At 50.3% G+C, this 16569-nt stretch overlaps 1 protein-coding gene across 3 annotated transcripts in view; it reads right to left on the bottom strand.

Moving 5' to 3' along the window:
- Nucleotides 1-16569, bottom strand: part of LanB2 (laminin subunit gamma-1) — a 205255-nt gene that overhangs the window by 74346 nt on the left and 114340 nt on the right. For 2 of the 3 annotated variants that reach the window (XM_037413277.2, XM_037413276.2), the window contains exons 3-4: nt 12717-12847; nt 11012-11184 (exon numbers count right to left, since the gene is read on the bottom strand). In XM_037413277.2, the coding sequence (XP_037269174.2) occupies nt 11012-11184; nt 12717-12847 (304 nt within the window). Of the gene's footprint in view, nt 1-4255; nt 4587-11011; nt 11185-12716; nt 12848-16569 lie in introns of those variants that run through there. The other variant, XM_037413278.2, reaches the window with a different exon arrangement.

Genomic DNA, 16569 nt, shown 5'->3' on the forward strand with positions numbered 1-16569 from the left:
ACGTCAGCCTCTCAAAAAAGCTCTTATTTCGCTATGACGGACCATAAAAAGATGTACGCAAGGTCACTAACCACACCTACGAGATACAGCGAGTCGTCGATGAAGCGCACTCAACGCCACCACCATCTACTGTTGTGCACGTCGTAAGACTGAAGCCTTATGTGTCGCCCAACACTCCCCTTTCGTGACAAGCGCCGGGTCGGCGCTTTAACGCCGCGGGGTAGTGCCCCAAGGAAGTAGTGGGATTGGGGCATAAATCAGTAGAGAGTCTCTGTCTGGAAGAAACGACTACGAAGTGGATAGAGACTGGTCGCAGCCCGCCAGTGTTCCAGCCATTGTCGTCGCGAGTAAACATTGTAAATATCCGCAGATATACGTTTCCTTGTAACAATATTATTGGACCAAGACCTGCGAATGCTGCGTTCGCGTTGCAAGCCGTCCGTCTTTCGTGATAAGAGACTTATGGATATACACTCCAGTCTAAACGACGTCGATAACCAGCGTACGGTCACAAAAATTGTGTATACATATCAGCTAGACGGTGCAGTTGCGTGGGCCGAATTTTTTTTGGGTGGGGGGGGGGCACCTAATTTAGAAGATGGGGGGTGGGGCACGGCCTTAAAATGGTATTTCTTGCTCTGTATGCCATGGCGAAAAATTATTTCGGGGAGGGACATAGGCCCGGTGTGCCGCCTCTTGGCTACGCCACCGAGATGGTGTAAACTCGGAAAGCACTGGGTCCGGGCCTGTTGTGGCTGATCCATAACTTTTGTAAGCGCTAAAGGCACATACGTAAGACATGAGTGCCCTAAGTGCTTAAAAATTATTTATTTATTTGTTAAAATATACCTGCAGCGCCCGAGGGCATTATTGCAGGGGGAAAATGCACAACGTAATATACGATTGCACAAAAAGACCTATTAAAAAACAAGATGAACACAAAACAGATCACAACGAAAATGCAGCTATGACAGTAGCAATATATCACTGAAAGATGTTTCAGTGCGGCAGTCTGCAATCTCCTGTGAAAGCCGATTCCACTGGGAGGTTGTGAGCGGGAAGAAGGAGTATTGGTAGATGTTTGTTCTGCGAAGAAAATTTCCAATTTTTTTGGGTAGTCAGTTCTCTTTGATAAAAAATGGGGAAGTGAAAGGTAAGATTCTTTATCTATTTTGATCAACCCATGAAATAGAAGTGATGTAAACTCATTGAAACCTTATATTACAAACTTTAGTGGGTTATGCTGGGCACGAAAAGATAAAGTGCACTAGGCAAACCGCTATTAGCACTCCCATAGTGCGTACAGATTGTAAATTTTATACAGGGTGAAAAATTCTCCGACACGTCACCTGTGCTGCCCGTGTTCTCTTATGAAGCATTTCGCTACCACTACGCAACTATTACAGCGGAGCTACTCAACGTACCGAAATGGCTGGTCGGTCACTCATTCGCTATAAAAAAAAAAAAAGCCGCTGGTTCACTGCTTAGAAGCGTAGGCAGATTTTTTTTTTTTTTCTAGGGTGGAGGGAGGCACCTTTATGGGGCCGGGCAAGCAAATGGTCATTTTGTCCTATGTATGCCATCGCGAAAAGACATTACGGGAGTGCGAGGGGGCGGGCTCGGTGTGCTACCTCCTGGCCACGCCACTGACGCTGCCACGCTGCACCATTGTGCGAATGCATATGAGGTGATAGATGCGTGACAGCTGTCCCACCTCTCGCACCGTAGCTGACGAATGTGTGATGTAACTCCGCATGCGGTTCTTATAACTATACTGGGAATGTTCGTATGGTTCAGCGCGCGGCTTGTTGCGAGAACTTTCCTAGATACTGCCCCCCGCGGCTGAGATTGAGCTCCTGTGTTGCAAATCAACACGTGCAACTAAAGGCGGGAACCGTAAGAAAGCGCACGGAAGAAGGCGGCAGCCCCCCCCCCCCCTCCCCCCGGTCATGTAAGAGGGGGTACAGAGTCAGCTTCATACATTGACATAATAGGTAGTTTTCGAATAGTGGTGCCAAAAGCTTTGGGCCCCAAAGCTCCGCTTGACCCAAAGCGTACGGACGATTTGGGTCAAGCAGGAGCGATGAGTTTTCGAATAGGGTCTGCCGCGCTTTGGACACCCCCTATTCTGTGTCACTTCAGTGTGGGTACCATCACGTTTGTCTGACCCAGAACTTTTGAGGCAGGCTTTGGGGCTCCCGCTAAATTGGAGAAATAGCGTCCCCAACCCAAAACCCAAACGCGGATTGGGTTTTGCGCATGCGCACTGGCATTACGGAGTTTTAGAATACCATTTCCAAGCGCTGTGGGCGTTGTGGGCGCCATATGAGATTTAGAATAGCCTTCGCCCTGCTGCAAACCGCAACGCGCGATCGCAGCGACACCGTAGCCTCAAAACCAGCGCTTGCGGGCCACATGCGGGCCGCGATCGCCGCACGCAATTTTGGATTTTCTGCGTGCGGTGCGCGAACGCGAACGCCGACTCACGTTACGACGCATGCGCAGTGGCAGCGATCGCACCGCAAGGGCTCGCGGCGCGCTATTCTAAAACTCCCTATTGACATCATTTCCGCGCCCAAAACTTTACGGGGCCCCTATTCCAAAACTCCCTATTAGAAAGGGCATACGCGCGAGAAACCTTCGCCCCCCCCCCCCTTATGGGGAACCATGCGCATGATGGGAACTCTTTCGGGGACACGGCGTCAAGCTGAGAGCGTGCGCGCATGTTCATGCAGACGAACAGGCATGAACGCTCCTCCTGAGAGCTTCGCGGCACACAAATAAGTCGACGCTCAGTGCAAGTGCTTAGAGTAATATTTGTGTCCAATTCAATTAGCAATGTGTGAACGTCTAAGTCTGGGTAACGTAACGTGTGCGTTCACGATCTCGGCGGGCTCTTTCTTCTTGCAGACATTTAAGTCACTTGGATCGGCTATCTTCATATACTTACAGTTCCGATAAGCATTCACTTCGTGGCCTAATCCCCGTATTCTTGAACGTCCCTTAACTCAAATCTTCACCTTAGCTTGAGAAACTCGATGGAAGCGCCATCTCTAGGCAGAGCAAGTGACGACATAGCATCGATTTTCTCCAGCGATTTTAAAGAAAAGCACAGCGTAATTTTCCGTGAAGCGCAGTGCTCCCCTCTGTCAAGCGAAGAGCGAAATTCGAGTGCAGGAGCGTTTCTGAATACGGGGTAAGCGTAAAGCTTGGTTGATGATCTTGTGTCTGTGTGTCGAACATCTTCACGAGTTTTGAAGGCCTTGCGAAGATGCCGAAGCAATGAAAGACTGCTGCAAACGGAAAATGACATAAACTAGGTACGCCCAATAAAAGATGGATAACCGAACACACCCGGTGGCACCCTTTGAGTGGCGCAGATAGGCTAGTGGCTTACACTGGTTACAAGAAGAAATTGTAAGCATAGTGTAGGAATGACGAGACACACGTTTTGCAAGTGCGCGCACAATCGGTACTCCGAAATGGAAGGGACGCAGCAGAGAGCGTCGAGTGCAGGCGCGCCCGCCTCCTCCTCTCTCGCACCCGCGTCGCTTCAAGCGAGGTCTTCCGCGTTGACCACCGAGGCATACGCTATACGAACATCATAAATGCCGGCAACGCGCGCTACTGTCCGCGTAGCCCAAGTTCGTCACGATACGAGGAAATTTCGCCGTCATGCATAAAGCGCACGTTAAGCAATTGTAGCGTGTCTTTGGGGCTCACGATTGTTACGTTTCAAGTCATTTGGTGCTGAATCTCGGGGAACGTTGCCCTGCCTTGTCACCATCCTCGCCTGCCTCCGGGGTGCGCACTCTCGTCCTCACCAATGTTGTAGGATCCCTGAGATCAGTTCGCTTCCAATGAGCGCGTTTTTGGGTTGTGATGACGAGCTCAAGCTTCCGTGTGCGCTGCTGATCGCTCTTACACTGGACGAAGTCTTTCCGATGGTGCTGCCTTCCTGTGACCGCTTCGACTAAGAGTGTGCCAACACAGTGGAATAGTCCCTAACGAAATGACCTCTAAAAATGGCATAACGTAATATACATAGATACAGAGCTCATTTCAGCAAGACATCGCCGTTCTACCGTTACCGATACCCCAGTTCGGCCAGTGCACACGCACAGCTGGAGTACAGCGGTATCGCTAACGGCATGGAAAGGTAACGAACGCCTTCCCTTCACACCCGTCATCACAAGAGGACACAAGCGCCGTGTGTAGCATGCAGTAGACGCATACATCGCACGCCTCTACCCACCGGGTCTCTCGCGCTCGTAGGAATCCCTGTGGCGCGACTGGGTGTCGCCTCGGATCCGCTGCTGTTGGTATCGTCCTCGAGGCCAGTTGGTGGCAGTGGCCACGAGGAAGAGGTGGACCAGCAGCAGGAGCAGCAGCTCGCGTCGTGCCATGTTGCGAGGAAGGCGGCTATTCCGGGTTAGGCGGTGGCGGGCGAGCTACATCAGCCGCGCTTCGGCTGCATCGGCTAGCTATCGTCGCGCGGCGAAACCAGCGCCGAAGGAGGCGACGGAAGAGCGCCGGCGAGTCCGGTCTGCCCACGCGGCAAGCCTACACGCGAGACGCTGAGGGGCCGGTCCCTCCTCCGCGTCTCGGTCGGCCCGGCAGCCGGCTGAAGTTTTTTCGGTGCGCCGCGGCCATCGAGCGCGTGATGCACCGGCTAGGAAGTTTCCGTGGGGTTTAAGGAAAAGACACGATGCTAACAAGATTGTAAGCGTATACTGAGCTTTGGAAAAGTGATGCGCAAGGAAAGAACGACGCAGACGAGCGCCAAATTCAACTTGAACTCAAGATGAACGTAATGTGCCCGACCACCGTGTTATTTTAACACGTATAGTGTACGGCTGCTAAGCTCCAGGGTGCGGGTTCAATTCTCGGCAGCCGCATTTTTATGGGGGCAAAATGATACAAACACCCGAGTGTTCAGATTTGGGCGGGCGGCAAAGGTGGCGGAAATTAATTCCAACTCGGCCATAATGGAGTGCCTTGTAATAATATCGCGGATCTGGGACCTCCAGCAGGTATTGTTGTTAGCGCCCTCGTTTCATCGTCCTTAACCGCTCCCGCATGCCACCCAGCCCAAACATGACACCCTTGAAAATGGTGCCACGCTACTAAAGTAACCTAACTGAAACCGTCGCGGTCACCTGTAATTGCGGCACAATATCAAAAAACGACTGTGAGGGTAGAGTGCGATAGCAAGTTTGAAATACAGTTTCATGCTTCGGGAAGGTCATTCGCAGAACGATCAAGTCACGTTTAATTTCTCGCACAGATATATGTACAGCTGCTGCATGTGTTAGAAGAGTTACACTGGCGCTTTTGTTACAGGTAGAGATCGACGACGGCGAGCTCGACTAGAGCCTGGGAAAGCTGGTTCACGAATTTAGGAGTGACCTACATAGCGCGAGAAAACAACACAGAAATTGTCCCTGTCACGCAGCTTGTGAAATGAGAGATAGGAATGCCACTAACAACTCCTAGCTTACTCTGCTTCGTCACGGAAAACAAAACCTGAAGTAATAAATAACTGAGTAAAAAAGTATGGCACCGGAGGATGCATAAGTAATCTATAGAATCCATTAGACAAAGCCTAATGAAAGCTACAGACAATGCAACCAACTAATGTAAAGGGTATATACTTGTTTGTCTATAACTGTAGTATATAGTAATTATGACATAAATAGAAATCAGTTAAAGTGCATTAAAAATCAACTCGCCACAGGGTCCGAAACCAAAGTATTCGGGGTACTCATCGACCAATTGAGCTTCCACCACGGTGGTCGCTATGCCATCACTTAATTGGATATTTATGCGCATGCTTCGGAAACATTATCGGAAGGCCTGCGGTAGCTGTAGTGAACGGTGAAAGCAGAACCAAAGAAAGTGGTGGGACAGCCAGACGAGCATGACTGATTATACGCCAAACTTCGGCTAAGGTTGCCTACTCGCGGCGAGTTATTGAACGCAACTGCCCGAGGTTGAGGAAGACGCAACGCTTGTTGCGCCATCTCTGTTGGCCGGCCACGATTTTTCACGGGGCGAGCGGAAGCGGGGAACACGGAGTTGGTACATCCAGACGAATCAGGCGCGTTGCTCTAGGCGTTCCAGAGGTATTTTCGGCGTGAATGGATGTCATAAGCCACGCAGACGCTTTGGATGAGGGCCACCTGATGGTGGGTTAATGTTGATAAAATCGCACTTATCCTACTGGAAACGCGCCAAATAGGGCGAACGCGGAGAAACGACGCGTTGAAGGAACTAATCGTGGAGGCAACGGCCATGATGTAGGCTAAAATACGTGGCGCAAGGTTGACAAAGAGAAAAAAAAAAGGCGAAACAGAAAGAGCGCCAACTTGCAACTAAGTTTACTTTCATGAAGCATTCACAATATATAGGCTCTTGGAGGACATGCGCAGACCATTTCATTCACCGCACGTGCAGGCATGAACATTTTTATGATGTAATAACCGATAATTGCAATCATGATATCTGGGAACCAGCAACAAATAGATATGCCTAATGTAAAGACGTCGAAAAAACCAAACGCACCCAAGCCTGCGCAAAAAAAAAAATGCGAGGAAAAACCAGCAAAAAAGGAGTGACAGACACTTAGTAGCACCCAACTAAAGTACATCTATAGATCCAACAGTTAGAATTCACTGTTATGCAACACAACTGAAGGCACGCTGACGCACGAGTCACCTTTCTTCTTTATGTGAAAGGCATCGATGAACTCCCGCGCCAGCGCATCCCGGCTCCTTCCAAGTAGTCGCGTGCGATCGAACTGCGGCGTGCAGCCACACGAAGCACAGTGAAAGGGCAAATGAGACCCTGTTGCATTCCTGATTGATAAGACATGCTCCCTTAGACGGTCATTTGTGCAGCGCCCTGTCTGGCCTATATAGACCTTGCCACAGCTCAGGGGAATTTCATAAACAGTGCCCACAGCACAACGCAGGAAGAGCTTTACGTGATTCTTATCGCACACCACCTTGGCACCTCTTGATGAAATGCGGGCACAGAGCCTTGAAAGCTTATTTGGAGCAGAGAAAAGCACTGGCACATGGTGCCGATTTGCAACATTTTTCAGGTTGTGGGAGATTTTGTGCATGTATGGTACAACACGCGGTCTTTTCCTCTGTCCATGCAATGGCTCTGGCCTCCTGCGTTCCCCCTTCAGCCTCTGCAGCAATGTTTCAGACACACTGACTAAGACCGAATAAGGAATCCCGGCTGCAGTGAGCCGGGATACCTGAATGGAGAAACTATCAAACACTGTGTGCTTTACCATGATGTACGCTTTGCCAGGACCACTGTGAGAAGAAAGAGGTATTGATTGATATGTGGGGTTTAACGTCCCAAAACCACCACATGATTATGAGAGACGCCGTAGTAGAGGGCTCCGGAAATTTCGACCACCTGGGGTTCTTTAACGTGCACCCAAATCTGAGCACACGGGCCTACAACATTTCCGCTTCCATCGGAAATGCAGCCGCTGCAGCCGGGATTCGAACCTGCGACCTGCGGGTCAGCAGCCGAGTACCTTAGCCACTAGACCACCGCGGCGGGGCGAAGAAAGAGGTAGACATAATACACGTGTTTTGAAAGTGTACAAAGTATATGAGACCGTGGCACACTGGATAGCATGCCCATTAACTCTGTTCGCCGACCGGGAGATGGAGTGGGTTCGACCATGTACCATTAACGGAACTCTTAGTCTTCTGATCATGTGTATTTTTTTTTCGGCGTCCTTTGCGAGACGCAAGTACGTCACTGAAATCTTGATGAGTCCTGGCATGAAATACTTTTGTGTTAAAAAAGTGCAAGTATTTAGGCGTCCAAATTTCATCAGGTCTCAAATAGGAAAGACAGGTAATATATATTGTTAATAAGATTTTGCTTGTTGAAACACTCGCTCAAAATTTTCATCAGTATTTCATCAGTTTTCATCAGTGGTGTATGCATATGTCAATCGTTCGCTTCATGGAAGGGACACTGGGTACCTTCCGTAAACAGTGCATATCCGACTTGGAGAGTGTATGAAGGAAATCGTTCCCTTGATTTAAATAAGTATCGCTGTAAAGACCAGGCCACAAAAATGTTCAGGCAAACTGAACTTCCCGCTGTACAAAACCGAGCCAGACTACATCTTAGCGGTGCTTGGCTGCTCACCCGAAGGTCGCGGGTTCGATCGTGCAGCCGTGGCGGTCGCATTTCGATGAAGGCGAAATGGTCAAGGCCCGTGTACTGCACGTGCGACATCAGCTCACGTTAAATAACACGAGGTGGTCGATATTTCCGGATCCCTCCACTACAGCGTCTCTCATAATTATGCGGTGATTTTGACAAGTAAAGCATATATTATTATTATTACTATTATTATTATTATTATTAGCAGTAGTAGTAGTAGTAGTAGTAGTAGTAGTAGTAGTAGTAGTAGTAGTAGTGTTTTCTATGTTATCAATAGCAACATGAAAATTAATGCAAGTAACTGTTCACTACGCCGCTTGTGTGCCGTAGTAGGTTTATTTGCATTGATTACAGCACCCAAGCCAGCATGGTAGGTGGTTTTGTTTTTGTTCTTTTTGTATTATGAGGGCACCCACAGTAAGCATGCAGAGAAATGCCAATTCTTAAGAGATATGAAGTTAAAAACTGCCTGATTGAAGGTTTGTAAACCATGCTACAACATTCGTATAGTCAAGAACTTTAATATATGGTCCTGAGGAGTTTAAGCCACCAGGGTGCCCACGTGGGACATCCTAGCAGCCGCTACCGTAGGCGACGCCCGAGTCGGGGCGGGAACGTGGTGGCGTTCCGCCAGTTCTTGGGCCCTCTGGACTGCCTTAAGTTGTATAAAGATTTTTTTTTTGCCAGCTGCGTTGCAGTATAGGCTCGTTACCCACCTAATTAAACAATTAAGCAGAACAAAAAATAACGTGACTTGCTCCATGCACTAGTCAGCATTATGCAGTTTGATAAAGTGCTATATTTGAACTATCTCTTGTCCCGTAGGTGGTCTAGTGGCTAAGGTACTCGGCTGCTGACCCTCAGGTCGCGGGTTCAAATGACAGCTGCGGCGACTACATTTCCGATGGAGGCGGAAATGTTGTAGGCCCGTGTACTCAGATTTGGGTGCACGTTAAAAACCCCAGGAGCCCTCCACTACGGCGGCTCTCATAATCATAGGGTGGTTTTGGGACGTTAAAACCCACAAATCAATCAATCATCTTGTCCCGTAGGTGAAGTAGCCGACACGACATCTTTGCGGTGCGAACAGGCCGTCCGCCACAGTTTTTTTTTTTTTCAGTCCGCAAAACGACGCGTGACGAAGACAGGTCGTGCATGCGTAAGAGCGCCCTACCTTATCAGCGCCGTGCTTTCAAGTCCCCACAAGAGGGACATGCCTATTTCTAAGCCGATGTAAATGTTTCGTACTGTCATAACAGATACTGCCCGCACCCAGCCGCTATTTAACGACTGCCATCAAATTTCTGTCAGGCCCAATTGTCACACACACTTTGACGACGGCGCGGACGCCAGGTTTTCAATCGCTCGTTTGCTAGCTCCAATGAGAGGCTTCACTGTTTCATGGCGTACATCAGCCATTCGCTTGACCTGATTTTGCTTAATTCAGTGCTGCGCTCTACACTCCACCCGCTTTCTTTGCAATATGGTCTACGTTAATGTCAGTGTATACCTTCTTCAGAGATAGTATATTTCAGTGAACAAGACCGAATGAGCCCACTAAAATAGGTCAAGAAGAACAGTCTACAATTCATTTTTGGTAGATATGACATTGCATGATGCTTTTTTTATAGTTACGCACGGAACGGCATAAACATACTCCCATGTTCGAAGCGCGGTAAGCTGATGGTTCAAGCGTTCTAGCGATCATGAGGTCAGATCCCGACATTTTTTATTGGCTGCATTTATCGAAGCAGCCATGGCGATACACCCTTGTTATCTGCAAGTCACGCACCATATAGTACGTAATGTCCAGTATCGCTACTATACAGCCCAACCGTCGCGGTCACTCGGACTATAGACCATATCGCTGTTCACAAACACAATTGCTGAATTGATTCCGGTTCTGTGTGCCGATCTAAAAACGTTGGTGCCGGCGTATCCTGGCAGTATTGGTGAGAAGCAGAAGCCTTAACGAGCGCAGGTCGCGGGATCAATCCCGGCTGCTGCGGCTGCATTTCCGATGGAGGCGGAAATGTTATAGGCCCATGTGCTCAGATTTGGGCGCACGTTAAAGAACCACAGGTGGTCGAAATTTCCGGAGCCCTCCACTACGGCGTCTCTCATAATCATATGGTGGTTTTGGGACGTTAAACGCACATATCAATCAATCAATCAATCAATCAATCAATCAACCAATAAATGGAAGCCTTAACAAGTGGCCAGTTAATATTCAAGAATTTTCTTCCTGTGTCTAGTGAAATATTTCAGATATACTTTCTTTCAAGCTAGATGAAACATTATAGAAGTTAGTGCTTTACATTCAGCACCTCACGTTTACCTGAAAGCGGAAAAAGTCTTTCCCTTTTCTTGTACCTTGTATTTATTGTACCTTGAGATCTTGTATTTTAAGTTGTGCTAAAGCACAACTTAAAATGCAAGATTTTAAGTTACAAGAAATACAAAATGCTTTGGTGTTAGAGAGTAATAAATGAAGTAACCGGAAGTTTTTTGGGTAGCAACACGTGCTTCTGTTACTCCTATGTTTAAACCGACCGAAAAGGCGGATAGCCGTTCACGGGTACTACCGTTTACAGTAAAACGTCTTTACAATTAGGTGCTCTCTACGCTTTAAAAATATTTCGTTGTACGGTCCACTTCGTTCGTTGTAAAAGCTGCGCCGTAGTGATTCAGCTAAAGCGTAAGCGACCATTTGTTACCCGAGTCGTTTCCCTGCACGAACGCTCGTTGAGGAGGGGCGCGCCAAACGCCGCCTTTTGTTGCGACGGATTTAGTTGCGTGCACTCACGCTGACACTCGTGGGCGTCGGTGGAGGTGGCCCTGCCCCAAGCCTGGTCGTTGAAGAGATCCATGCAGCGCTCGCAGTTGTCGCCGGCCGTGTTGTGCTCGCAGCGGCACAGCAGCTGTCGCTCACCGCCAGGTCCCGGGTCGCAGGCCATGGCGTGGCCATTGCACTGGCACCTGCGACACGCATCCAAGCCACTCACTCTCCGCAGGAGATCCCGGAAGGCCGGGTACATCTCAAAGATGTTTACATCACGAAGCATGTCTTTTTTTTTCTTTCAACGGCTACAGAATCCGTACTTGTATAAGATTAAATTATTATTATACACGACAGCCTGTTCAAACTACGGCTACAATAAGAAGAGTCGTAGTTGAAATCTACGCTGCATAAGTTCTCGCTACCTCGAGTACGCATTGAAAGAGCAGCCTTGAAAAAAGGTTGACAGAATATAGCTTCAGTGTCGTATCTCGCCGCTGTCATAATGTTTGCTGACCATAAAATTCACCGAATCATTTCATGTGGTGTCATCGCAGTTTTCCTCGTTTAAGGATGGGGGCGTGAGCCATGGGATAAGTAAGCACTCTTTACAGATGCATAACGACGCTGAAGGGTCTAGTCTGCCACGAAGAAATAAAAAGGAGATCTCAAGCGCTCTAACAAAAGGAAGCACGACAAACAAAGCAGCAATCCATCCGCTGGAGAAGCTCAGAAGCACAAGCATCCGCCGACCGTAGTAGCGAACTTATCGCCAGGACGGCTGGCCCGATAAAAAACAGTTGTTATATTGTAAGCAACGTTAACAGGTTGGCTGAGATAGTAGCCGAAAATGCGGGATACAGGTGTGGAGTGCACCCGACGGCATGCGCGCTGTATGTCTCGGAATCTGATGCATACATGGGCCGCTACTTACAAAGCGACTTCCGCGATAAAGTGTCCCAGTGTATCATACCAGCCGACGAGCGAATATTAAGCTTAGTGTGCGCTCGGCGCAGTGAAAACACAGCAACCATGCACATAAATGGACAGCTTAGATATAATCTATCAATATTGATGCTTTCTGCTACAGTTACAGTATCTAATATTAATTTACGGTGCCTGTTAGTCCGAATTCCCTTCTGTAAGCCGCAGGTCAAATGCTATAAGTACATATTTATATAGCGACAGTATGGACAACAAGTATTCTCCTATATCCTTTCCTTTCTACCCAGTTAAGGCTATATATAAGTATTACAACCTGGTTAACCTCCATGCCTTCCCTTTGCCTCTCCTTCACACGTGTCTTGATTCCACAGTACATTATCGTATGAATTACGAAAAAGTTTCCATCTAAGTCGCTAGTAATAGGTGCTGAGAAATATTTCTGAAAAAGTGATCCGGTGAAGCGCGGTGTCGTGACCCAAAATTTACCCGCACAACAGACTGATCTCACATGAGCGGCGTGCATTGGAATAATGCCACGGAAATGCTTTCTTTGTATCACCAAATTCACTGGCGATGTTTTTCAGGAAGGTAGAAACGCGAGGAATAGCGGAAAAACATTAAAAAAATGGATAACCAACATTCCCAAACGAAAACATTGGTAAACTATGTCTCGACAGTCCTCTTAACTTGAACGCGTTGATTACGGCACTCAGCGCGTGCCCTGCGTGCAATGCCGCATCGTTAACAGCTGTCGAGGATGCGAAAGTATAGCAGACGACGCTCTCACCTTCCTCCAACGGCCAAGTCCGCGATGGCGTAGTAGTATGATCTCAGCACCTGCTTGTCGCCGAATATCTCGTCACCAAACGTGTTGAGTCGAGTGAGCACGATGCGGATGGCGGTGGCTGTTACCCATTCCTATCGAGGGGAAAAAAAGAGGAAAACCAGCTGTTTGGCACAAGACACTCAAACCTTTTCGCTTTGAAATAAATCATCAGTGTTGTTCAAACGTTTGTGACTGTTAGCGCATCATGTTGTGCTAGTGCGTATGCGCGCGCGCGCGCGCGTGTTTGTGTGTGTGTGTGTGTGTGTGTGTGTGTGTGTGTGTGTGTGTTGCTTTATATGTGATTACGGAGAACTATGTTGCTATTTTGCTGATTTAACTCCGTTTATGATTCGGACTACGATGTTTGGTCAAGGCATCGCCCGTTGTTTGTGTAATGTGTGAATGCCCGGCTTACTCGCCTGCCATATGACGGGTTTGCAGTTAATAGTCTGTTAACTTACTGACTAACTAACTAACCAAGTTATTTACCTTTGAAGACCTGACGCGTTTTTTTTCTCTCTACATATAAACTATGGAGAACAGTTAGTATGAGCATGTAGAATCCTTGTCCGATCCCAGAAATGCTCGGAGCAATGGTTGTGCTATGCCACCAAATGGTAATACATCAGTATCGCAGCTTTGAAAATTCATACGAAGAAAAATACAAAAATTGAAATGAGGTGCTTATATTGGAAGGGTTTCCCGCGCAAGCACAAAAGTTCTGAAAAAAGATAGTTATTTTTTATTTAAATAAGAAGAAAGAAACAAAGAAAGAAAGAGAGAAAGAAAGAAACAAGAAACCTGGAGGGAAAGGGTAACAGTGAGGACACCGGTAAAGAAAGAGGGACGACACGAACACGCTTCGTCCCTCGCTGAGTGAGTGAGTAACAACTTTATTAGTCGGAGGGGTGAGGGGTAAGGGAGGCTAAGCCACGAAGGCTGCCAGGCTGTGCTTCTCGATGACTTCTTCCGCTCGTTTCAGGACCCGTGTCTGGATGTCTATGTCGTTGCTGGAGAGAAGGGCCTCCCATTGTCCCTCGGTGGGGGGTGAGCAAAGGAGGTCGGCGGGCGGGGGATCCTCCGGGCAGCCCCAGAGGATGTGGTTCAACGAGGCAACGTTGCCGCACAGGCAGCAGCGTGGATCGATGGCACCTGGGTGCATGTATGAAAACACGAGGGGGCACGGGAAGGTGCGGGTCTGTAGGCGACGCCAGGCGATCTCGGACCGCTTGGGAAGGCTGCTGTGAGGATGTGAATAGAAATATCGCTCGAGGCGATAGTGCTGAGTGATGTCGTGGTAGGTGACCAGGGGCTCCGGCACCAGGGCGTCCGACTCTGAGTGGCCCACCGCTCGGTCGACGAATCCTCGAGCGCGTTGGTGAGCTGTCTCGTTGCCGGGGTGACCCGAGTGGGCGGGGACCCAGATCAGTTCTATGCGGCACTGCTCATCTTGCTGCAGTAGGGGCCGAAGTAGCCGTAAGGTGGTAGGCGAGACGAGACCTCGCGCGAAATTCGAGATGGCTTGTTTCGAGTCGCTGATTATGACGCTTGCGTCAGCCGAGGTCGCGGCCAAAGCAATGGCCACTTCCTCCGCCTCGACGGCGTAAGGCGTTCTGACGGTGCCAGCCGTAATGGTCGGCCCCAAAGGAGCTGAGGAGGGCGACACGGAAACGACTACGAAGGCGTCCCTGCGTGCATTGTATCGGGCCGCATCTACGTAGGCGACGGCCGGGTGGTCGGCGTACTTTGCGTGAAGCATGGCGGCACGGGCTTGGCGGCGAGCGTCGTGGTGGCCCGCCAGCATATTCTTAGGTAGCGGCTTGATGTAGAACGCCGCTCGAATAGCATGGGGTAATGAGACCAGATCCGGAGGGTGGGAGGAGGTGTCGTGGCCGATGGAGGAAAGGATGTGGCGACCGGTCGGCGAACGGTAAAGGCGTTGCACTTGAGCGGAGCGGTGAGCCTCAATCAACTCGTCGAGCGTGTTGTGTACACCCAAACGGAGAAGACGATCGGTGGACGTGTTGGGGGGAAGGCCGAGGGCAGTCTTGTATGCCCGGCGGATGAGGACGTCAATTTTATCGCGTTCCGATTTTAGGAGACGTGTATAAGGAAGGCCGTATGTGAGGCGGGAAACGACGAAAGCGTCGACAAGGCGAAGTAGATCGTGTTCTCGCATGCCCTCACGCCGCGCACGGACACGGGCGAGCATACGTGCGGTCTGCTGCACCGAGAGCGAGAGCTTGTCTATGGTGTGTGTATTATGGCGGTTGGACTGTAGGATCAGCCCGAGCACGCGGAGATGCGAAACGACGGGGACAGGAGTAGAGTTGGCATGAACCGTGATGGTGGGGTGGGGAGTTTTGTAGCGACGCCGGTCGGGAGGCCGCATGAGAAGAAGGGCCGATTTGGCCGCTGAGCAAGTAAGACCGGCCGCGTGCACGTGGGACGTGACGACGTCGGTTGCGCGTTGCAACGTCTGCTCGATATGGCCGTCAGAGCCCGACGTGACCCAGAGAGCAATATCGTCCGCGTACAGGGTGTGTTTAAGACCGGGGATACGGTCCAGCTTGCCAGGAAGCGAGCGGAGGACAAGATTGAATAGAAAAGGCGACAAGACGGCGCCCTGAGGGGTGCCACGAGGGCCAAGCTCGTACGTGGGAGACGGGAGGTCCCCTATGATGATTTCGGCCGTGCGGGCGGTGAGGAACGCGCGAATGTAGTTGTAGGTGCGGGTGCCGGGATTGAGGGCTGCGAGTTCGGCAAGGATAGCCGAATGGGAGACGTGGTCGAACGCCTTGTGAAGGTCCAGGCTAAGGAGAGCCTTTGTGTCTGAAAATGTGGGTGGGTCGAGGAGATCATGGTGGAGTTGTAAGAGGACATCTTGCGTGGATAGGTGGGGGCGGAAACCAAGCATGGTGTGGGGAAGGAGATGGTGTGCGTCCGTGTACGTTTGCAAGCGAGCGAGAACGACATGTTCTAGAAGCTTGCCGACGCACGAGGTGAGTGAAATGGGCCTGAGATTCTCGATTGTGAGTTTCTTGCCCGGCTTGGGGATGAAAGCCACGCGAGCGTGTTTCCATGATTGGGGGAGGTTGCCGGAGCGCCAGCACTCGTTGAGGAACGAAGTGAGGGTAGCAGCCGAAGGGGCGTCGAGGTTTCGGAGGAGCTTGTTGGGGATGCGATCTGGGCCGGGGGCGGAAGTGGTGCGGAGCTTCTGTAATGCCGCGTAGACCTCCGCTTCCGTGATATCGGCGTCCAGTACTGGGTTGGGGGCCCCAGAGTAGGACGCGAGAGGGGGAGGAGGTGTGCCAGGAGGCAGAAGCTGAAGGTATTTGGCGGACAGGTCTGCCATCAGCGACGGAGTGTCGCCGGGGTAATCCCGGACCACTCGTTGTAACTGCTGCCGAGCGACCAACTTGGCAGAAGCAGGGTCGAGGAGGTGGCGGAGGAGATGCCAGGACTGTTTGCAGCCCAACTGACCAGAGAGACCCGAGCAGAGCTGCTCCCACTGTTGGCGGGCGAGCGCGGTGGTGTGTTGCTCGATCGTACGATCGAGGTGCGCAATGCGGCGGCGTAAGCGACGGTTGTGACGTTGCTTCTGCCAACGGTTGCAAAGGCCGGTGCGGGCGGCCCACAGGTGGGCAAGACGGGCGTCAGTTGCCGGATAGTCCTTCGTGGTGGGGATCGAGGCGGTGACTGCGTCGAGGTCCTCTAGCAGCTGGTCGGTCCACGTCGAGAGGTCCTCGATGTTGGAAGTGGCGGAGTGCAACCGGCGTTCTCGGAAAGCGTCCCAGTCTGTATAGCGGGCCGT

Source organism: Rhipicephalus microplus, chromosome X (assembly GCF_043290135.1).
Source record: "Rhipicephalus microplus isolate Deutch F79 chromosome X, USDA_Rmic, whole genome shotgun sequence".
Taxonomy (NCBI): domain Eukaryota; kingdom Metazoa; phylum Arthropoda; class Arachnida; order Ixodida; family Ixodidae; genus Rhipicephalus; species Rhipicephalus microplus.